The 23,789-nt window shown below is 38.0% G+C and overlaps 1 protein-coding gene across 10 annotated transcripts in view; it reads left to right on the top strand.

Moving 5' to 3' along the window:
- Positions 1-23,789, top strand: part of esrrga (estrogen-related receptor gamma a) — a 261,249-nt gene that overhangs the window by 100,762 nt on the left and 136,698 nt on the right. For 3 of the 10 annotated variants that reach the window (XR_009066278.1, XM_057851911.1, XM_057851879.1), the window contains exons 1-2: positions 9,148-9,525; positions 18,603-18,761. Coding sequence is in view for 9 of the 10 variants with exons in the window: in XM_057851911.1 (XP_057707894.1) it covers positions 9,470-9,525; positions 18,603-18,761 (215 nt within the window). In the remaining variant the exon portion in view is untranslated. The other 7 variants (XM_057851949.1, XM_057851920.1, XM_057851940.1 and 4 more) reach the window with 5 other exon arrangements.

Raw genomic sequence — 23,789 nt, 5'->3', positions numbered from 1 at the left:
CACACACACATATTGGTTCAAAAGTAATTACTCACACACGTCATTAGACACTAATACAGATGAAGTGGAGTGTGTTTATGTTCTGTGTGTCTTGCAAACTGCTCTTTACACACACATGTATTACCATTAGACAACTGGAATTACAAATGAACTACATTTTACTATCTGGTTCAAAAGAAAGTCAGTATATAAAATGACGCAAAATTGTTGAATATACTACCAAATCAAGCTCTTATTTGTTTAGATTGAAGTCCACAATTTTGATTGTTTAAGTGCCCATTTTTCACCTTGTTCTGTCACAATGGTACAATAAAGTCCACGTTTGATGAGGTCACGTCTCTAGTTTTTAAACTGACCACTGACAGGATTTAGACCACGGTTGACAGCAAATTGAGTTGATGCAAGGTGGGACATAGCATTGGTGTCAGGTTGAAACATTGTATGTGCAGCAATGTTACTGCAGGAAATGAGAAAAACCTTATTTGATTTTATTGAGCGATTTACCCTAGATGAAGGCAGTTATGTTGGCTGTCTGTCACTGTTTATTTGCTGCCCTGATGATGGACATGAACTAGAGTTATTGTACGTACTGTAGTTTTGCTACTTTGGTACGCAATATGGAGGTGTCAGAGTGTTACAGGGAGTTATTCACAATGGCATTCAGAAGAACATAAACCTCAGCCAGAGTTGGGGAAACCCCATTCATCGTGTGGGATAAGTTCCAGTAGGACTGAATGTTATTGGAAAAAACTGACATTGCAACTTTTTTTTTTTGGGGGGGGGGGGGGGGGGGGGGGGGGGTTGCGATATATATACCGTATTTTTCAGACTATAAGTCGCAGTTTTTTTTCATAGTTTGGCTGGAGGTGCGACTTCTACTCTGGAGCGACTTATGTGTGAAATTATTAACACATTATTATATCATTTCACATGTTATTTTGGCGTTTTGGAGAGACACTGATGGTTTGGTAAACTTGTTAGCATGTTCTTTATGCTATAGTTATCTGAATAACTCTTAATAGCTATGTTACGTTAACATACCGGCCACGTTCGCATTTCGTTGTTCATGCATCATGTAACATTATCATACTGTACTCTTATTCAGCATGTTGTTCTCTATTATATTTTTATTTTAAATTGCCTTTCAGATGACACACCTGTTCTATGTGTTGGATTTTGTCAATTAAATTATATTTACTTATACTCTGGTGCAACTTATATGTTTTTTTTTCCTCTTCATTGGGCATTTTTTGGCTGGTGCAATTTATACTCAGGTGCGACTTATAGTCCGAAAAATACGGTAGTGATATGTAAAACCAGAAGAGTTTTCACCAGATGACTTGAATAGCTCTGTTTGAGAAGACTTTGGTTGACTCACTATGACCACATGGTCTTCATATTATACCATTTATTATATTCTATTCTAATCCAGGATAAGGGGGTTTATCTGTGAATAATGACGATTGCTGTATATCAAAGGAGCCCATGTTTCTAAACACTTGCTGCTTTTATGAAGCAAAACAAAAGTTAACATCCGGATCTTCGAAAGCCCCTATCCAGCTTGTTTTCCATGTCTCCCTCCTCCAACACACCTGAATCAAAGAATGAGGATCTTTATCAGGCTCCTGCAGCAATAATACCTGAGTGCAGCCGACAGCCGCTACAAACTACGCCCAGTTGCTACAAACTACGCTTACCTGATGCTACGGTAGATATCACTTGTATATAGAACTAGATACGAAATGACAGATTTTGAGGCATTAGCACATAGTTGTATTGAGTTTGTTTTGTCTACACTTACAGTAAGGCATTAGCACATTTATAGAGAACCAGATGCGAAATGACAGACTCGCCGGCTTTCGTAAACAGCCGCCTTATTAAAGCAGTAGACTTCTCAGAAAGGCTCTGTTGTAGCAAACCAAAGTAACTTTTTATCTAAAATACTCCTAAATCGGCAAAGTCTTGACTTGAATATATCTTTAAATGATGAAACTGTTTTAAAATTTTGACATGTCGAAAGTAGACAGAAGGGATATAATGCAATAATGGGAGCAATTTTAACAACTTTAACAGTTGATTCACAACTTTAAATGACTTCCAAACATAACAGGGGTTACAGTCTCGTTATCGCAATACCCGCAATACCCCTGTGTCTAGTTAACTTTAGGGTAAAGGATTGGGCTAGGGTCTATTGTCCCAAAAACCCTTTGAACTTCACATAGTACAGTAAACGAATTCTTCGCTGCGGCTGCAGTCAGATGCGTCTCTCCTGCAGAGCTTGCTGACAAGTTGATCATTTGATTCAGTTGTGTTAAAGGAGGGAGACAAGGAAAACAAGCTGGTTAGGGGCTCTCGATGACCGGGCTTGGAGACCCCTGGTTTCGCAAGTCCTGCGATGGGACTGTTGCACATGCGCACATTACTATGATGTTCAAACGATATACAGTGGGGAGAACAAGTATTTGATACACTGCCAATGGGATAACCCATTGGCAGTGTATCAAATACTTGTTCTCCCCACTGTAATGTGTAGGCCTAAATTCTAGTACCATACTGCAAGTAAAGAGAGACATTTAACAAAAAAAAACAAAAATCAAGTTGCAGTCCACCACCCTGAACTCCGTTTCTATTAACATTGCATTCAATAATTAACAATATATATATATATGTATGTATATACGTATATATATATATATATATATATATATATATATATATATATATATAGGGTTAGGGTTGTGTTTGATAGAGCAATATGTCTATATGCTGGCAAAGCAAATTCATGACGCATTAAGCCCTCGAACTATTTTTAATTTGCCCGTTTTACCCTGAAAACCCACGTGTTTACAGACGTCGCGCAACCGCTTTTGTTTCAACCCAGCCATAAAATGAAGGTAATAATTGTATTTATTATTGAAAATGTCTGTCATTTTTAGCGTAAAATCATTAATTGATGTCAAATATTTCGTTTAAAAAAAAAAAACGACTTTAAAAAATTATTCACTCGCATATTTTAAACTTTTAAACAAATTACTTCACAATGAAAAAAATGGCATCTGTAAAAAAGTCACGGATATTTACCTCATAACTATCGCTTAGTTATATTTTTTTGTGTTTCTGTCACATTTTTTCTGATATGTTAGATGATAAATAATCAATCCAAACAAAGAAAAGTTGGAAAAAAAAAACGTTTAAAAAGGTAAATATATGAAAAACCTCGACCACTCCTTGATGTCTGCAATTTCTGCATCGCGACCCTTGTTATATTACCATGTTTCACCCATAAAATCCCCCCCAAAATCCAGCTGTGGCCATTCACTGCTGTGTCTTGACACTCGGTGATACATGCTACATAGTTTTTGGATTGAAACAAGGTAAGTCCGCGATAATATCTCGTTAAAGTCATGGCGTCTGTAATTCTGCTCTCGCGTGCTCTCACCTCCAGATAGGGTTTTGCTGTTTAATTTTTTTTTTTTTAAATGCCTTTCTGTTCAAATTTTTCTTCCCCCCGAAAATTGAGATTTTAAGCTTTCCAATGATGTATCACACGTGCATATCAGACAATTTTGAAAGTTGGCTAAATTGGGGGTCTCAGAGCGGAACTTCTAGTCATATACATATTGATAGGCTAACATTTAAGTTTCTTTAAATCACCAAAAATAGTCACCTGCTGTATAAATGTTTAAAGGTCTTCAGTGTCATTCTTTGAATGTCGTCTGTAGTCTCTGAACCTTTAAATGTATGGTAAATACTGTACATACAGTATTTTAGTGTTTGCTGTAAGAGCCGATGTTTTGTGGGGGAACATGGGTCTAAAAATAATCATGCTCAATCATTATCCATTTTTAAGACTCTCCTTAAAACCCATTTTCATTCTTTGCTTTTAACACAGCCTGACACAACTGACTTTTTTTGTGTCTGTTTTGTCTTTAAGCGGTAGGGATGGGAATTGATAGGATTTTTACGATTCCGATTCCATTATCGATATCAATTCTTTATCGATTCTCTTATCGATTCTAATTTGGGGGAAAAGAAGAACAAACGTTTTGATTGGCATCGAGTTTGTTTAATCAGAAGTCACAACCTTACAAACTCACAACGAGATCAAAAGAGGCCCAAAGCCTCAATGTTAACTGTGGCAATAAGTGGCAAATACACAAGAATGTGTAACATTTTACTGAAACATTTATCTAATAGAAATAAAAAATATTGGTATATATTGGCAGATAGGTCGTTGTTCTGCCTTTGGCAATATGTGTTAAAGCAGGGGTCCCCAAACTTTTTCCTGTGAGGGCCACATAACTTTTCCCTTCTCTGATGAGGGGCCGGGGTCAGTTTGTAACAGAAAAAGTGTGACGATTGCAGAAGTGCATAAATGTAAAAAATTATTGTTTTTCAGAAAGCCACAATCAAATAACCCTTTCTAGATTCTTCACGGAATGAAAGTAAATAAAATAAAAATAATAATATAATATAATAATAATAATAATTAATAATAAAAACACTATTAATTAAATAGATAATAACCAAATAACCCTCTCTGAATTCTTCAAGGAAAAGGCCAGGAAATAAATAACACGATTGAGAGAAAAAAAAAATTCAAAATGGCCGGACCAAATGTGGAGGCGGGCCGTATTTGGGCCGCGGGCCGCAGTTTGGGGACTGCTGGGTTAACGTGTATTATTTACCATTACATTGAAATGCATGCCTTTTAGTTTTTGTGGCGCTTACACGCTCAAGTGGGGGCGCCCTTGCGCTTCCTGACGCGAAGAAGAGCGCGCTTACACCCGAAGAAGAAATGCCGCATCCAAGCGAGTGAGCGAGTTAGTGAGAGAGGGAAACACTTCTACGAGCCTACGTTCTTTGTTAATGTTAATATCTACAGAGGCAACGCCTGTATGTATCATCTTTTGTGTTGTTGTTGTTGTGTTTCCACTCGCGATCGGACACTTAAATCCAGTTGTGTAGTGGTTTGAACGATGTGCTAATGCTAGCGAACGAATGCTAACCATACTGTTATTAGCAGCTAATCATCGCTGATTTACGTTGATACAAACCTGTTTGTTATTGGGGATGAAATTGATTTGTTTCATTTCTATTCTTAGTTTCACTCTTCAAGTGATGGTTGAATAAAGTCAGCAAATTATACCAACGTCTTCTGCATCGTCATTTGGGAGTTTAGCTAGTTGTATAGCCAGGACTTAGCCTTAGCCTCTCTGTGAGGACAGCGCAGTCGTATTCCCTCCCGATGCAGTTATCTCCACCTTGCAATGACTGCAAGTCGCTTTGTTGTAATTTCTCCTCGTGAAGTGAAGACACACTTTCGAGCGTTTGAACCTACGTGCTGTCATTGTTATGTTTATGGCTGCAGTGCTCGTGCTTACCCGTCGTAACCTTTCATTTTCACACTCTTTCCTGGTGAAGTGTAGTCAAACTTTGGAGCGAGTGGTTCTTGGCGCCATGCTAGTTTGATGCGTCTGGACAACAAGACACGTCACGACGCAATACGCGTCTTTAGGAATCGTTAAAAGGATCGTTAAGGCTTTTTCATTGTGATGTCGAGGCCTCGAAACACTCGGAACCGGTTCCGAATTGGAATCGGATTTCGATTCCCATCCCTATTTAGCAGGGTTTTCTTTTTTTTTTTTTTTTTAAAGGTTTTTGTTTGTTTGTTTGTTTGTTCAATTTTATACTATTTTCTTTCATCTGTAATTCTGACGTACATTATAAAAAAAGTTTATTTGAATTGAGCTATCAGTATGCAGTTAGAATCGGCATGAGTATTTCTAGCTGTATTTAGCTTCAGCGTGTGATGTTCTCAACTTTTATTTCCACTGCACAAACATGAACAATATGCTAAGGTAGTTCTTTTCAAATGCAAAAGGATATTTGCTGCTGGATTGTAGCTTGCCAGATTGTCCAAATAGTTATTCAACTTCAAATCAACAAACATTAGTTTTATTTGCATTTTTTCCACTGCTGCTTTACTCACTTATCACCAGTCACTAGGACTAGTCACTTTTTCATACTGTTGACCCTCTTGTGACTACAGGGCAAGGTGAAGATGAACTACAAGTATGAAAACCTTCCAAGACAAATAGATGTACGAATTGTCAAAAAAAATTACAGAAATGGTTACTTTTCAGATTGAAATATATATATATATTTAAGTCAGTTCCACATCCTCTGCCCTTTTTTAGACTTGCATCATCACCTATTTTTTTAAACAAAGCTATTGAACTTTCCAATGATTTATTTAATCTTGAACACAATATCAATGTACAGTAATAACTCATTCATGTACAATTCTACCTTTCGTGCCTGCACACACAGTGTGTTACAGATGATGGCTGTTTCAAGGCCATAATCCATAGCTCCCTCTGTTGGCCAGCAGTGAATTACAGTCTACTCTCCCTCCTTTCCCCCTTCTCACTTTGCTTTAATTTTGTGTCATATTGTAAAACAAGGCAGCATGGAGATGTAATGTTGTTTATATGAGTGCCAGACATTTATCAATGCATGGCCTGCGGTCAGGCACTTAAGTGAGCTGCTCCTTGAATTTCTACAATACTGTTCTGACCCGACGGCACCCCTGTGAACTTTCTGTGGCCTATTGAGGGGTGTGATTGATGACACTATGACTTGCAATGGATTAATTCTTTAACACGCGCGCACACAGGGCACAACAATAGGAGAGTGAGAGAGGTCCTGTTTTTTTATTTATTTATTTAAAAAGACTTAATAATTCAGCTGCCTTCTTAACATATATTTCAGAATTCCGATAGTCTACAGTTCGAGTCACGTTTTTATGTATAAGTATTTTTTCCAGTTTTGCACAAATCATAAAATGGCAGAACACATGTACACGCACGTTTGCACACACAGTATATATTTATTTCCTTGTTTTTTTTATTGTGGTGGGCTTGTGTTTAAGAGCTTCGTGCCGTTTGTCCACAGAGAAAAAGATGTGGCCTAAAGGGGTCACTGTCAACATGCACACTGACTGAGGGTCGATCAATACCTGGGTGGGGGTGGGAGAGGTGAAGATGGGGGTCACTGAGGGGAGAGAGCAACCAGCGGGAAAAGACACAATGAGTCCAGCTTGTTTCATGTTGACTTTAAAACAATCATTTTTACTAGTTTGAGTTTGGGTTTTTTTCTAGTTGTAATTGATACCTAAAACATACAAATTTACAGAATATGTTGAGATTTAGAAGAAATATGCTCAAGGAAACCTCTTTTAGTAAAAAGGATTTTCCTCACAACCAGATTTTTCTCATTTTTTGGATTGTTTTAAAGAAAACATGTATGTGAGTGTTTGTTGTAATTTTCACATGTGTGTGTGTATAACAGACAGAGGTTTTTGGTAAAGCATTTGTTTGCCCAGTAGTGACGGCAGCATTGATTCACACTCATCTTTGTCGATGCTTATAAGTCCCTGGATACATCATAACTGTGAGTGTGTGCTTGTGTACATGAAGCTCACAGCAAGTGTGTGCACGCTTCAGTGGGAGCGGAACATCTGAGAGTGTTTGTTTATTAAACGCATCTAGATTTTGGTTGCAAAGTAAGATTTTTGACTCATGATGTTGCTGATGCAATAATCATTAGATGATCATTATACATCAATGTTGACAAACTTTGAGTTGTTCATCTGTTTTGGAGAGAAATCAAGATGTTACTTCAACTTTCAGCATGACAGTATGCCCAAATGAACAAAATAATCTTCATTAGAAGAAAATTGAAGTTGGTTTTTTTGTCCCTTTCAGCGCTCAGACCTAATGCCGTTTAAGCGAATGTGAAGGGTAGTTAGGTATAGTCAGTATTGTTGACAGCGCTTCACCCCAAAAACACAAAATGAAGATGTCATTAAAGAAAAAGTTGCTTCACTGTGTGCACACCTTTTAAAATCCCACTAATGCGGGAAACATTTGACTCCATATGTTAGTTTTCCAAAACAGACTAATACTCTGGCGACACGCATTGACATCAAAGCAGAGATTGGTTTCAGGAAATGTTTTTATTATCAGCGCTCCTCCAAAGCTGCTAATCACAACTACTTTCTTTCATCTTCGTATCCCCTCTCTCCACCCTTCATCATTTTCATGCTCCCTCCCCCCTTTTAAATGAGTGGAGGGTGTCTGACGAGAACAAATCTCTAGGTTTTTTAAAGTAACATTGAAAATTGTATGGTTTAGTATGTTTTAGCTTTACTTTATAGTGGAAAAAGGCTAATTTAACTCATGAGCTAGCATTGACGGCACGAGACGTCCAATCCATTTTGGCTGGGAGGGGCGAATGATAGCTGCCAAATCTCCCAGTAAAAATGGATTGGACGTCTAGCGGCATGAATGGCAACCAATAAGTTAAATACTATGAAGGAAACAAACTTTAGAGTGTTAACAGGCAAAACCTGTTTTTTTTTTCTGTATTTATTCATTTTATTTTAGTTTATATTAACGTTTTCTATTTATAAACTTATGAAACAGTATAAAAATACAAGTATAATAAATAATTTTCAAATATATGGTTAAGTTTGTTCATTTTGTTTTAAAATACCCATCAAAAAATAAAACCCTTTCTTTTCTGAGAGACTTTGACAGATTTTTACTTCCAACATTCCAAACTGTCCTGAAATTTGGAGCTGAGATAGGCTAAACAAGATACAAAAAGCATCATTTAAGAACAAAAGGTCTTTAAAATTGTCATAATCCTACATTTTTTCTTTCTTTTTTTTTTTTTACATGGATTTGAATTGTTTAAATCTGATTCAATCTTAAGAATTGGTTAACTCACTTCATTTATCATTTTAATCCAAGACATGTCCTTGTTAGCTTGTTAACATGAGTATAAATCGCAGTTAGAACACTTTGCTACTAATGAAGAGACAGAAAAGGAAAAATAAAAGCTGTCTTGCCTTAAATCTTCCTCCTCACCTGTCTCTTCCTCCTCTCTGCTTCCCCGCATCCCTCTTTGTCCGGTCCCTCCCTCTCTACCTCAGCCTCTCCTTGGTCCCCGCCTCTGTCTCCGCCCCTCCCCGCAGCCATTGGCCGAGGGTCCACCAATGGCGGCCAGAGCGGCAGCCTTGAGGGAGCGCATATGCAAACGCGCCGCTTAATATTCATGAGCTGCTTTGGGGGCTTTAAGTCGTTGATTAGGACAGCGGCACAGCTTTCCGTCCCAACAACCCGCCTGGCTGGCTGACTGCGTGTGCCTGTCGCCCCTTCTCACTGGCCATCAACACACACACACACGCTTGCTCCCATCTGCACACGCGCAGGCAGAGCAGATCAGTGCAGGCAACGCTCAGCCCGCAAAATTGTCGCTCCCTCCAAGTGGAAGGCAAGGACCAAGACAGACCGGACAAAGAAGAAGAAGAGAAGGACACATTTTGAAACTTTTAAACATCTTTTCCACAACACTTTTTTTTCTCTTGAGGAGGTTGATTGACAATGACCCGCTTTCGCCGATGGATTTGGTAGGACACCCGCTCTCCGAGTGTTTTTTAATGCACTCTGATCAAGAGTAGGTAAATTTTACCTTTTGTTCTAATTGGTCCACTCATCACCCACTTGTCATTGTCTCCCATTGACTGTCAGTGTTGCTGTGTCAAGATTATTGCATCCAAAGTATCTGTGCATGTGTAGTGGAATTCTCGCCTCTGTCACACCTGAGTGCAGGTCACACACTCATCTGCCAGTTTCTTAACATACTTCAAGTTGGATATATTTTTCTTGAAGTCCTCCCCAGCTCCTTCTGAGTATGTTTTTTAAGTGTGTGTTCATCCAAGCAGAGCTTGAACAAGGTAGCGGGGCGCTGAGGTTACACGCCTAACACTCAAACGGCAGGACAAGGGCCGCGAATGTAGAGCAGAGCAGGATGAAAACAGGGGAAGTGCGCTCTTAAATGCCGGAGGAGGTAGAATTACAGACGGCCAACTCAGCGTGTGGCCCTGTGTGTGAATGACACACACACGAAATAGACGCACACACTTAGAACTTGCTCCTTTCATGAAGCAATTTGCTCTTTTAGGTCTGTTCCTCCATCTACTTCTTGCGCTCAAAACATGAAAAGTAGATTCAAATGCGTACTTATTGAAGTCTATTGTGTGGTTTCCATGCAAAAGTAGTCAAAATGCATTGTGGTTTGACCCAGGAGTAATGAGTGTAATGCGTCAAGTCAGTTATTGTCAATAGCGGCACATTTCATTAAGCCAGGATTTGAAGATATGAAGAAGTTTTACATTTTTTTGTAAATATAAAATCATGTGTGTTAAGGTTTGTCAAGAAAAAGGTTCCCTTGGATATATAAAAAGTTTAATGTGTGCAAGTGGAAAGAAATTCATCAGAGGCCAATGTAGGATTTACTGATGTGTTTTTTAAAAGAATGTATTAAAACAAAATTCAGCAATGATTTGACAATCATTTTTCAAACCCCCCCCCCTACATATTAAACTGCTATTGTCAACTCATTAGTTGACAAATAATAAACAATATCATATCAGAGAACCATTTCACTCAATCTTTTAAAACCGATCTTCAATATTGGCTTTCAGAATTGACGGAAAAGTCCTCAGAACATTTTCTCACAGAAGAAGACTTGGAAGAAAAAAAACACTGGTTCTGTCTGCTGATTTTTCAAATGCAAACCAGTGCAACCAGTTTGCCAAGCGCACACAATAAAATTGAAGTTTCAGCACTTTCCGTCAGCTTTCGCTCAATGTTCAATGGAATCAAAGTGTTCAAATATGTAGCGTTGTGACATTATGAAACAAATGTGTAATGTTAAAAGAAGACCTTCGAGCTCTTTAAAACGGAACTGCGACAATTTGAGTGACGCTTTCCTATCACCCATCCTTAGTCTGCTCCCCTGCTGTGCTCTCAGGCACTGCTTTCTAACACTAATTAAAGTATTAGGAATAGTGATGATGATACTGATAATAATAACAATAATAACATCAACAACAAGTGTCGCTTAAGCTATTAACATAATTACCCCACACCCCCACCCATCAACATCATATACATACCATTAGCATATCATTAAAGTATACTTTCTTCAGTGACTTTGTGGAATTTATTCTTCTTCATGGGCAAAGCGTGATGAAATAGAATCATCACGGGGGCCGTGCGTGCACATCATCGATTTGACCTTCTTGAAAAATAAAAATCAGTTCTATCGCTATCATTTTTTCTTCGGATTTGCATACAATGTATTGTATTTTCGTGTGTGTTTTGTTTTTGGTTTTTTACACACTGTGAAAGAGGAGGTAAATTCAGTCACCGTATCACGTCTAAACATATAACAATTATTTGAAACAATAATTTTTTTTAATCGGTTGAGTTTTTTTCTTAAGATGAATAACAATTTTTTTTTTAATTTAGCCAATTTAAGAGTATATCCCAAATGTTTTTTTATAATGAACAGCCGCTCTACGTGAACTTATTTTTCAGAATATTTAACATTTTTAGTAAAGTGTAAAGATTGAGAACAATTCAATCGTGCTTGAAAGGTGTGCCTTCTAAAAAGGCTCATTTAAAAAAAAAAAAAAATCTTTTTCATAAATTAACTTCAAAAAATACAATTTTACATCATTGTCCTATTTTTTCTATCTTTAAACAAATTCTTGAATGAGGAAAAGCAAGAAGTGGAGAAAGCAATGGAGAGAGAATCAGACTGGCGGGAGGCAAACGGAGGAGAGGGGGTCGACCAAAGGGAGATTGCGTAAATTAAAATCCTTTTAATCTCCTTATAAAATCATTTACTTAATTCATCTGTCAGGGCATGTCAATATGTGCCGCGCTGATTTGTTGGCTGCGTGTCCGTATGTGTGTGTTTGACCCACTGCTGGCCCGTGAGAGGAGGTGTCCCTCCTTCCTTTTTTTTTTTTTTTTTTTTTTTTTAATACGTCCGGTTGCCTGTCCCTCTGTCGTGATGGCATTTTTTATCTGTCAGGTTTGTCCTCACGTCCACTCCCCGACACACATACGAGCGGCAGCCTCCCTCTCATGTGAAGGGTCCGAGCATTCCGGCAGTAATTTGCTCCCCGTAAAGAGGGAGGGAGGGATGCAAAGGAGTCAGACGAATGGAGGGATAGGTGGGAAGAAGAAGAAGAAAGGGTGGGGGTGGCTGCTTTTGTCTGACACCCCCCACTCTTCACCGGACGCATGAGCGCGCGCGCACACGCACATTCTAGAATGTGCTTTCCTATAAAAAAGTCACTTTTTGTTGCTCCAGCAAAACACTCAAGCCTTGATGATGAGAATTTGACTATTACCCTCAATCAATCGGTGTGTGTGTACGCGGGTGTGTGTGTCACGGGTCAACGGTGGCCTTGATGTGTTGAAAGAGCAGTGCGAGGGGACTGTACCAGCTGTGACACACACTCACCGCAATTAGCCGTGAGACCGCAGCCAAGCCAAACCCGTGTGTGTGTTTTGTGTGATTGAAAGCCAAAGAGCTGATTGAAAGAACACAGCAAGAGAGAGCGAGGGAGTGATGTATAGCGAGGGGCAATCCCGCTCATCCAACCCCCCCCCTCTGTATCCCGTTCCCTCTTTTTTTACATCCATTCGTAAAGGCGATCTATACATCACAATGTGCATTCATTATTATCGCTATTATCGCAATCTATCAAGTCATTTGCAGCTCCGCTGAGAATGATTCTGCTTACCTTCACGTATTGACTGCTTTGAAGGAGATTTGCACTTGCGGGAGAAAAGAGTTTTCTTCGCTCATCTCGTGCTCGAACTGAGATGTTGGAAATTTAGCGTCACTAAAGTTCGGATTACCTTCCCTAAGATGCAAAATTGCACAATGATGTGGAAAAAGGCTGTAATTTTAAAACATAAGGGTGCAAGATCACAAATGTGACAAGATATCAATTAAATAATGAAGAATGTGTATAGAAAAGGTGTATTTTTTGTGGAATAAAGTTAAAATATGACCCAAGAAATGCAGTTTCAAGAGAGGACATTTCAATAGTTAACTTTTTCATTAATTTGATAAAAGAATTTTTAGCTGAAAAATCTTGAAGAACCCGGACAGACACCGGATTAGTTTTCCGTTATTTATTTATTCATTCCCAAATGACAATTCATTTTTAATGAAAGTAACTCATCTGCCTATTCTTGACAAATTGCCCTTGAGCAAGGCACTTAACCCCCTGCCCCCAGACTCAACTGCAGCATTCCCTATCAATGCCATCTCTTGATGTGGTGCGATCCCGAAAACAATATATGTAGCATACTGCCAATTCAAATTACATTAGGGATTCAAATTTACTGGATTATAAATATATATTCAGAACTTTCTCACAGGAACATTGAAAACCAGTTAGCATCTCACAGTTACCAGTGATGCAGAAAAAAAAACATCTGGAAAAAAAAATCACAAAAACACAATTAGTCACAGTTTAGGAGTATGTCCAAATTATGATATCATAACAGAACGATTTACGTTCGGGCAATGAATGCTATCCCAAATGGAGACATTTCCATGGAAATGGGAAAAGCTTGTGATCATTGTACGAGAATGTGTATGTGTGGATCATTTGGTGTTCAGGGCTTGTAAGGCTAAACCCTAATGGGAGGAGACAGCACAGACCAGGCCAAAATAGAGCAAATTTAGATGGAGAGGTGGCGTATGTGAGGGAATGCAGGTGAGACAGAGAAAGCGGAAACGTTCAAAGGTCCCCCTCGTCTGATTCACTCATTGGGTTGGGTGAGTAAAGCGGGGCATAGGGGCAGAAAGTAAGGGTAAATTCAAAAGGGGAGGAGAGTGGAAAGAAATGGATGACCATGTCACCTGCAGACTGACAGTGAAATATTCGCGCGCTCATCCTGCCATCATGCTTCATGTGGCAGATGCACGTCTCACTTTAGGTTATTTTTCTTTTCGCTCAAATCTTTTCCACTTTTCAGTTTTTCCTCGTTGAGAGGAAATGCATCACCGTGGTCACTAAGTCAGCCAGGAGGAGCACGCACTGGTTCTGTGGTGTAAAAAATACAATTACTTGATTAGGTTTCAAATGCGATATGTCTAGACGGGTCGTATTTTATGTATGAATGTTATAGATGCAGATCCTAAATTTAGGAAAGCAGGCTTCTTTTATTACTAAAAATCTATGATTTTTTCCCCTTTTGCCAAACATGGCCTGCATCTCATTTATGAGTGGTTATTGACGGATTAAAATTAATTTGGTTTTTACCTGTCTGTATGATCTACGACAAACATGTTAAACATGTGAAACGTTCATGTGCCTTTCACAAAACTCAAAAAATGATCCCTTCAAAGCCTGTCCTAATGTATATCCAAACAGTCATTGTTAGCACGTCGTGCCCTCAGGAGGCCTCTGTACAGGTGATCCTCACTCTTCTTCACTGCGTATAATTTATCTCCGCTTTATCCCGTTCTTCCTCCACCATTTACCTCCCAACACGTGCACCCTCTCTCCCCTCCCTCCCGCCCACGCCCCCTACAGGCCCCTCCCGTGCGAAGCTGTCACCTTTCGGCACCCGCTCAGTCCCTATTAAGAACGACAGCCCATCTGCCGCCTGCCCCGCTAACAGCTCCCGTCGCTAACGCTAACGTGTACACACAAGTGCATCCGCTCATACACACACATGCCTACAGGATACTGCATTGAGCCCCATCTGCCCTGATGCAGACACGAGAGCACCTTTAGATGTGAATTTGTGATCATTTTTTAAATTATCATATGTAACAACTTAATAATAACACAGTAATAACAACACGACACGATTGCACATGTAAATCCCTGCACTGATGCACTTCAATGCGCAACGCTAATGTGGCAGACATGCTGCAAAAGTATTGAGGAACATTTGGAAAGAACTCACAAAAAAATAGCTTTCAGGTCATGTGTAACAACTTAATAATGACACAGTAATAACAACACAGCACAATTGCACATATAAATCCCTCCACCGATTAACTTTAAAACTTGCTTGAACGCTAAAGTGGCAGGAACATTTGGAAAGAACACACAAAAAAATAGATATCAGGTCATCCAAGGTTTCTCAACTAATTATAAATGTTTTGAAGTAATGTCCTAAAACATTCACTTGCAGACATACTGTTTTTTTTTTTTTTTAACTCTAAATTTCTGAAGTCCTTGATTTCAACTAACCCCAAAATAAATGTTTTTTACACTGATTACTCCGCACTTGTCATATTAACCTCCAAAAAGAAAACACTCCTCTCGCACTGTACTTGTATGAAGTCCCTAAAGCACAGACTCCTCTAACACATTTTTCCAAACATTTTTAAGAACATTTTAAACGTCAATATTAAACACATAATTTTCCCACAACTAAAATTGGTGTCCATCTTTTATCTTACAACACACCCTTCGCTAACATTTACATGCAAAACAACCTATTAGGCTCTTTTGATATGTTAGTGGCACATTATTTTCACCAGTTATCCAAGAAAAAAAAGGGATAGGATTATGCATTTCGACCAATTCTAGTGCATTGTTTGAACATTTAAAAATAAATAAATAAATAAATAAACAAACATATATTCTGCAACCCATGTGTTGTGATGACATCACACTGTCTAGCAAGGTAATTAGGGGGTAGTCTTGTGAGCGCGTGTTGACGTGCGCGAGCGTGCAGTGGCATTTGTTTCCTTCAGGGGTAGGTGGCTTTTGCATTAGTAAGAATGGCAACTGTCTCATCAATCACTACATCTCCATGTCACACACACACATACACACACGTCCGTGGTCATTTTATTCACAGATGGGACAGCGACACATGAGCGAGTCACACAGCCGCTCTCACTCTAGCTCTCTTCCTCAATCGCACACACATGTGCGCATATACGCACAGTACAGTATAGTATAGGCTTGAATAGGTTGAGTAGAATCATACCTCTCTAATAATTTTCTAAGTAAAAGAAATGAGGATTTTTAATGTATTTGTTTTGAATGCATCACAAATTGAAAGCTTTTAAAACATCACCCGAATCTACTCTACCTATTTTATAAAAAGAGTAAGCACACCATTATGTCAGACGACTTATATTAATACTTAAGGCTAAATTGCTATAGGATGATCGCAACACAGATCACATTTAGGAATTTAGTTAGATAATTAACTCATCCGCTACCACCCTCCCAGTTCAAATGGATTGGACGTCTATTAGTGATAAACTCATTTAAATTCAGAGCAGAATGATTAAAAGATCCACATGATTGGACATCTATCATCGCTTAGTCAACCATCGACTGTACAGGAAACGCCTCCTTTGGCGATGACATCAGGACACTCTCCAATGGAAAAAAAAAAAAGCCCTATGAAGTGTTTTCTGTCTATCTAGCACTGTGACATGGCAACCAAAGCCAATAAGAGTGTGGAGTAGCAAGCAATCGATTGGTCCTATTCACCAGAGTGGAACTAAAACCAACAAATTACACAACCCCACCCTCCACCTCTCACTCTCTGTATAGAGGGAGCGAGAGGGTGCTTCTGGATTGGTCTGGTCCGCATTTGCTCTTTATTTATGTCACAATTTCTAGTAATGTTGTGTTCATTGTTGTAGTTTACAGTGGCGTAAAAAATCTGGAGCATCATAATTTGCTATTTAGCATCTTTTCCTGGCCCTTATGTTCTAATCAATAAGGTTTTTAGCAAAGGAAAATTTAAATTGCATCGACTGCGGTGACCTTATCGTTCCAGCAACAATTTTTTTCCCCTGAAACTGCGCTGCCTTTGATTTCACACATCGTACGTCAGCCTCCAGGGCGATTTGCTTTTTAGTCGCTCTGTCTGATGGCCTCTTTGCCAGCCAGAACAGCCACAATTAGGCAACCAGGTTGGGAAAAAAAAGCACATATTGACATATTTAGGGAACATTGTCACGTTCAGTCATCCTTAGTCATTGTGTGTTTTTTAATTGTATTTACCTCCTCAAAGGCAAACAGCCTTGTCTGTCATTCATAACATCTGGCTTTAGATTTTGTTTACTTATCTAAAGCGTGCATTTTATCCTGAACTTGTCTATCATTTCAGTGTTTTTAACAAGTCGGCTGCCATTGACTATGATAAACATCCGAGCTGGGCTGACTTATTGTTTCTGTGCCATTGACAGCAATTGACGTCCAATTTCTTATAACTGGGTTATTGATCACAGCCAGTTGTCCCGGTCAAAATGGATTGGGCGTTAACTAAAGTCAATAACTAGGTTATTGTCAGCAGAGAAAATGAACTAAATGGAAAAAAACAGAAGTTTGTTAACTTAATGAAATAAAGACTAACTAAAAGAAATAGGCCTGTATAATATGTTAACAAACTAACAACATTGTATTATAATTACATGCACTAATCTCTTTTATTTCATATTTTATCCCCACAATCAGTACACGTCAAAATGAGTGAATTATGTTTTTAAAAGTTTAGTCTTTTGTTGACTTTTATCATGTTTCAATTTAATACAGGTGCATCCTACACCTGAAAAATGACAAGTAGTATGAAAACCTAATACCAGTAAAAGTAAAACAAATCATTTCAAGGAAAATCAAAACTAACAAATTCTCGCAAATGGGCTCTAAAGACTAATTAAAAGTTACTGAATCAGAAAAAAAAATACTAAAAAATAATAATAATAAGCCAAAACTATTATGACCTTGGTCAATGGCAGCCAACGATTTAACATAACAGTTGGCCTAATTGCATAATTGATTATGTATGCATTTTTTGTTTGTTTGTTTGTTTGTGTGTTTTCACCAAACTAGAAGACAACAAATTCAACAAATGAGAAGTGTCTAATTGTGTTGATTCAACTTTTATAGAATAGCTTAATTACTGTCATTGACTGTGATTGACTTCAAATAAATTTTAACTGGAATGGCTGAAATTGAAAGATTATGTTTCAATGCCACTGATGTTAATAGATGTCCAATCCATTTTGACTGGGAGGATTGGCAGCTACCATTTAATGAATTAATGAGTTAATTTATGGAATAACATTAAAGCCATTGGAACAGTACATCGGTTGTTGAAGTGTTGCCTTAGTTTCAGTGTTGTAAGTAGAGCAACTCTCGTTTGTCCATCACCATCAGTGGCAGCCAATGAGTAAACATGACCAACGGTTTTTAGCAAGCATATTTGTATTTGAACATCAAGTTGAAAATGACTGTCCGATTTAGCTGTATGGCTAATATACTGGACTGTCTCAGGAAATTAGAATACACAATATTCTAATTTTTTGAGACAGTCCTGTGTATATATACAGGACTGTCTCAGGAAATTAGAATACACAATATTCTAATTTCCTGACTGTCTCAGGAAATTTCCTGACTGTCTCAGGAAATTAGAATATTGTGTATTCTAATTTCCTGAGACAGTCCTGTATATATACACAGGACTGTCTCAAAAAATTAGAATATTGTGTATTCTAATTTCCTGAGACAGTCCAGTAATGAAAATGTTGTTTTTTGACCTCAACAAACAAGAAATAGCATACACTGAATGCAATAATTTATGTACTCTCTTAGGAGTTAATTCCTGCAATTTTGTAAACAGTCTTTTTCAAAACCCTTTTCCCTGATCAGCATTTTCACCGTTATCTTCCAGAATGAACTTATCGAAGGGCCCACTGGTGAACAGCAGCACTGACGACAGCTCAAAGTCGACGTACGGTAAATGCGGCGCTGGCGCCTGGAGGATGCACCAGAGCTACGAGCCCCTCGAGGCCAACCACATGAGAGACCCACATGCCCTCTACAACCCAAGGTAACACCTGCTCAAAGAAAATCTTCATTCCTGTGCGAAAGTGTTAGGCCACCACTGGCTTTGTTGTTTAAATGACCTTTTCAGAGCAGTCATTTTGGCAGAGTAAAACAGTGCAGAGCCTGACGGATACAAGAGGTGTCAGAAAATGTACAAACTGCCGTGACTAAGGATATGTTGCAATTTTTTTTTTTATATATTTATATTATATGTTGCAAAAAAAAAAAAAAAAAACTTCCTATTAGTCATGCTAATTTAAGATTTTAAGACGTAACTCAATATTCTTAATTTCTCCGAAGTAACTTATTTTGGATTATTCATATCATTTCATCAATTTGATACTGTAAAATCGATTAAATTAGTTGAATTTACTGAACATGATCAGGTTCATGGGCCATACTTGATTCACGTGCATACTTCTCCCTTTCATGTCTGCATGGTGTTTTAAGTCACATCCGCCTTTCCCCTAAATAACAAGTGAAGCGGAGCTCTCCTTGAAGTCAAACAACTTTTACATAACTTGGAAGTCAAATTAAGTATTTTAAGGCGCCCTGCCTATTTTCGAGGACATTTAAGATTTTTAAGTGTGCCTTATGGTCGTGAAATATGGTACTTTCGAAGTAAACTGTTGCACCAACGTATTGTCAGAGGTGGGTGGTGTAGTCAAAACATTTACTCAAGTAAGAGTAGCATTACTTCCAAATAATATTACTCAAGTACAAGTAAAACAGTATTCACTGAAAAGAATACTCAAGTAATGAGTAACATTTTAAGTAACTGTTTACAATGTTTAATTTTTTTTAAATTATGGTATATTTTTTCTCAGCACAACTTCATCGATATGAACTGTTATTATGATACTGTATTAAATGATAACACAAAAATCTGTGAATTTAGACCAGAACAACAATATGAAATATCACCCGGCCAAAGAGCATGAATACCCTCTAAACGAGAAAAAAACATTGAAAAACTTTGATTAGTATAATGGAGTCATGTGGTTGTTGTTTTGACGTCTCATTAGTAAAACTGAGACTGCCACTGTCGGCAATAATAAAGTCAATATGTAGAATAAAGACGAAAAATGTAACGACTCTAGTGTAGCCCAAAGTAGTGGAGTAAGAGTAGTGTTTCTTCACAATTCTCCTCAAGTAAAAGTAAAAAGTTTTACGTGGTAAGACGTATATTTTTCTCAAAAAGTTACTCAAGTAAATGTATCGCGTTACGAACCACCTCTGCATGTTATATACTAGCAGTATTGCCTGGCATTACTCGGGTTTGTGTAACGTGAACACAATACAACCAATTCGCAGATAAAACATACTTTCCTTAAAAATGCAGCTGTAATGTAATAATGGTAAAACCACCATAAAGGGGTTAATGCGCAATCGCTTTTCCATCTCTGTGCACAGTATGACTATTGAGGCGAAATGAATCCCTTACTAAAATTCGGAAAATTTGAATTTTTTTTCTTTAAATCCAGTATTTTGTTGTGGAGTACTCGAAGCCACAACATATCATCACAACACATTTAAATTTGTACATTGAACCGTAAAGTTTGAAAGCCAACTGCGACGTTGCAATCGTAAGAGACGGGTTTTTTCCCTAAAAGATGGCGCTGTCACCGCCGCAATCAGGGATTTTTCTGTGATGAACGGCAAGCCATTTATGTGAATCTCAATCACAGACTCAGAGACCAGAAATAGGGAACAGATTTGTATTTCACGAAAAAGTGGCATGGAAAATGAATGAATGAACAAAAAAGTTCAATAAAGGAAGCATGCCAAACATTACGGAAATTTAACAAAGTCCAGTAGAAAATAAAGCACAAAAAAACAAAATGATCAAAGTAGGATACAACCGGAGTAAACGTTGAAGAGCACGAAGATGAGGGCACACACAGCAGTAAGCAAAGTAAACGTCTGACAAAGCTGATAGGCACAGGCGTCCTTACAGTGCGTTCCTAATGCGTCACAAAGACAGCGTGATCCTGAACTCATTTGCTCCCAAAAAAGTATGAATACGTTCTATTTTTAATTGTTTCAGTGTCCCAAAAACGTATTTATACGTCTTTTACGTTGTTTTTTTTTTTTTTTTTTACAAGAGGCATCTCTAGGTTCTGTTGCACCTAAACTGCAATGCACAATGCTCAAAACACATTTTAAAGCAATAAAACTGGCCACTGGAGGGCAGTAGCGCATTTTGTCAGAACTCATCTCAGGCCAAGAAAGGAAGTGAAGAAAAATAATCAGGAAACGGAAGTTGGAGGGACCTTGTGAAGACGAGTGAGAATTTGAGAAAAATGTGGAGAACGATCGGAGAAAAAAGGCAAATGACACTGGAGGAGTGTTTTGAAAAGAAAACGAAATCATCGTCAAAAAAGGATTCAGAAAAATCTATCTTGATGAGACAGACGGTGACGGCCACAACAGCGTCAGGTTCCACATGCGTTTTGCGGAGGTCACGTTGCGTTACTCCTGAGGCCAAGGTTGAAACCAACGATGAAGATGATGAAAAAAGTGAGACCGATCTTGAGCCTCCTCATTCAACCGGGAGCAGCCGAGAGCCTTCCCCGTTGTTATGTGCGCAAACAGTTCAACAGTTCAATAGTTTAGTTATGTGTAAATAAATTGTTACTTTGCGATCAAAAGCTCTATTTTTCTTGTTGTTTATGTTATTTTGTAGAACGAAAACATTATTCAGATGTTTGGGATGTCACAAAAGCGAAAAATAGCTGTGTTAAAGTCAAAGTTAAGTTTGAAATGTATGCTTTTACAAAAAGCTCAATTTCTCTGTTTTTTCATTAGAAATTGGAAAATTGCTCAAACTAAGCTATTTTCTAATGCTGATTTCTAAAGAATGGGAAAAGATATGAACTAACATTTTTTTGCTGAAAGAAGAGAGTCTAATCTTTCTTTTGGTGGGTTCCATCTTTATATAGCAATAGAACAGAATTTTCTGTAGGCCTTGCAAAATCAGCCAAAATCCAGGAAAACGGCCGGGAGCAAAGGGCCTTGCTCCAGTGAAAATGGCTGGGAGTGAATGAGTTAATGCATCACAAAGAACACCCGAAAACTCAAACATGTCACAAAGAACAACTGAGATCAAAAACATGACAGCACATGATTTTCTATGCTAATTTTTAGAGTTTCAAATTAATTTTTCGCAGTTAATGGAGACTTACAGAGATCAAACTCATCTGAGAACACTCCCAGAAACATAAAGTACAACTGTGAACATTTTGTTAAAATCCACCCAGCAGTTTCGGAGTCCATAGGGAAAAAACACCCACGCACCCCGACAAATACACACAAACACGTTCCATTTATATATAAGAATTTAACTGAAGTCCAGTTTACTTAAAAGTTGACTATACAGTGTCTTGGTTTTGAGTTTTTAGTTTTCCCCCAAAGTTGAAAATTTTAATTGAAATTGGATGACTTAATATATTTCAAGTTCAGCCAACAGCGCTTATGGGATGTAGAAACAAAGTGAGCTTAATTTTCAGGCTCAAGGACAAGTCAATAATACAAATAAGCCCTTAAATCAGACTTTAACTAACTCCAAGCAAGTAAAATGAGACAGCGGGATTCCATATTTAGAGGCACAACTGTAAATAGAGCACTTGTTTCATGTCTAAACACAGCAAGCACATTCCTCTTCCTCTCTCGTTTCCTGACACCTCTTTCGTTCAGTCTTTTAATCATTCTGAGTCTGTATGGAAAAGCCATAGATATGGGATATTCTCATTGTAAGTATGCCATTTGCTTCTAATTAGCAGTCTGTGTTTCATTGTTGTATGTTATGTGTACACGTATTGGATGTCATTCCAGGTTTTTGTTTCCATAGTCTAGCAAAATATTATTGCCCTTGTAAGCAGTAATTGCATTTTTTTTTTCATAATTGTACACCTGTCTGTTTTTGGTGATTTCACTTTCAACCTGTTGAGGAGCTATCGATGAGCGAGTGCAATGTCTGGCTGAAACTCGTAAAGCCTTACAGTTTTAACTGTGTGTCAGTGCGCGCGCGTTGGGGTGTGTGTGGTTGTGTTTGTGTGTAGACTGGAAGTCTTAGGCCAATAGGATTTCAGGGTTAGTCTGGGTCAAGCCAATTAGAGGTCTGGCAAGCCTTTCTCACGCATCTCTCAGCCAATCACTGAGGAGAACTCTACAAGCACCCTCTGTGTGTGCAGGTGTGCGGGCGCGTGCGTTTTTATATTAGACACATCATTAGGTGTAGTTGAATACTATCCAGCGAAGGGTTTTGATCATGTTAAATTCTATTTCTATTCAATGTATCAGAGTATTCAAATCAAACTATTCGAAACAGCGTCGAGAGTAGACCATTAGAATACGTATTTAGGGAATTTGGTGATTATTCCCGGTGTTAAATAAAGCTCTGAATGTAATTTTTGGAAACAAAGTAAGATGAAAAAAGGTGATAATTTTCCATATGAACACCCGAAGAGAATGCTGCATCTGGTCACATCAGCATTAATGAGGGTCAAAGTTAGTGGCCTAAAGCTGTTTTTTTTTCTTCTTTCCATATACACAATTTCATGTACGCACACAATCATTATAAATACTGACACATATTTAAAATTGCAAATTGTGATCCCATTAGAATCTAATTAATCTTAAACCCTTCTTATAGGGCAAGTGACTATTTTTCGTAATCAAAAGAAAAAATCTTAACCTCATAAAGACCTGGTATCCGCTTTTCACATTGGGTCATGTAGGCCACAACATTAACATTTTGTATACAAGTGGGATCCAAAATATGATGCCCAAAAATGTGGACCCCAGGCCTCAATTATAATTATATAAATATTTTTTGTATTATCATTAGTTTTTAATAATTTTAACTAAATAAAATTACAAATGTAATTAGTTGTTAATAAAAAAAAAACAACAACACTGATCAAATGAAACTGAATACAAACATACACATACGGTCTTATTATGGCCCCTAATAACGAAAAAAAAAAAATTTCCATAGTATTTGATTCATTGCCTGCCACTGACAACAATC

The sequence above is a fragment of the Corythoichthys intestinalis genome, chromosome 1, assembly GCF_030265065.1.
Source record: "Corythoichthys intestinalis isolate RoL2023-P3 chromosome 1, ASM3026506v1, whole genome shotgun sequence".
Classification (NCBI taxonomy): Eukaryota; Metazoa; Chordata; class Actinopteri; order Syngnathiformes; family Syngnathidae; genus Corythoichthys; species Corythoichthys intestinalis.
Note: the sequence above shows the minus strand (reverse complement) of the source record. Positions and strands in the feature narration are given on the sequence as shown.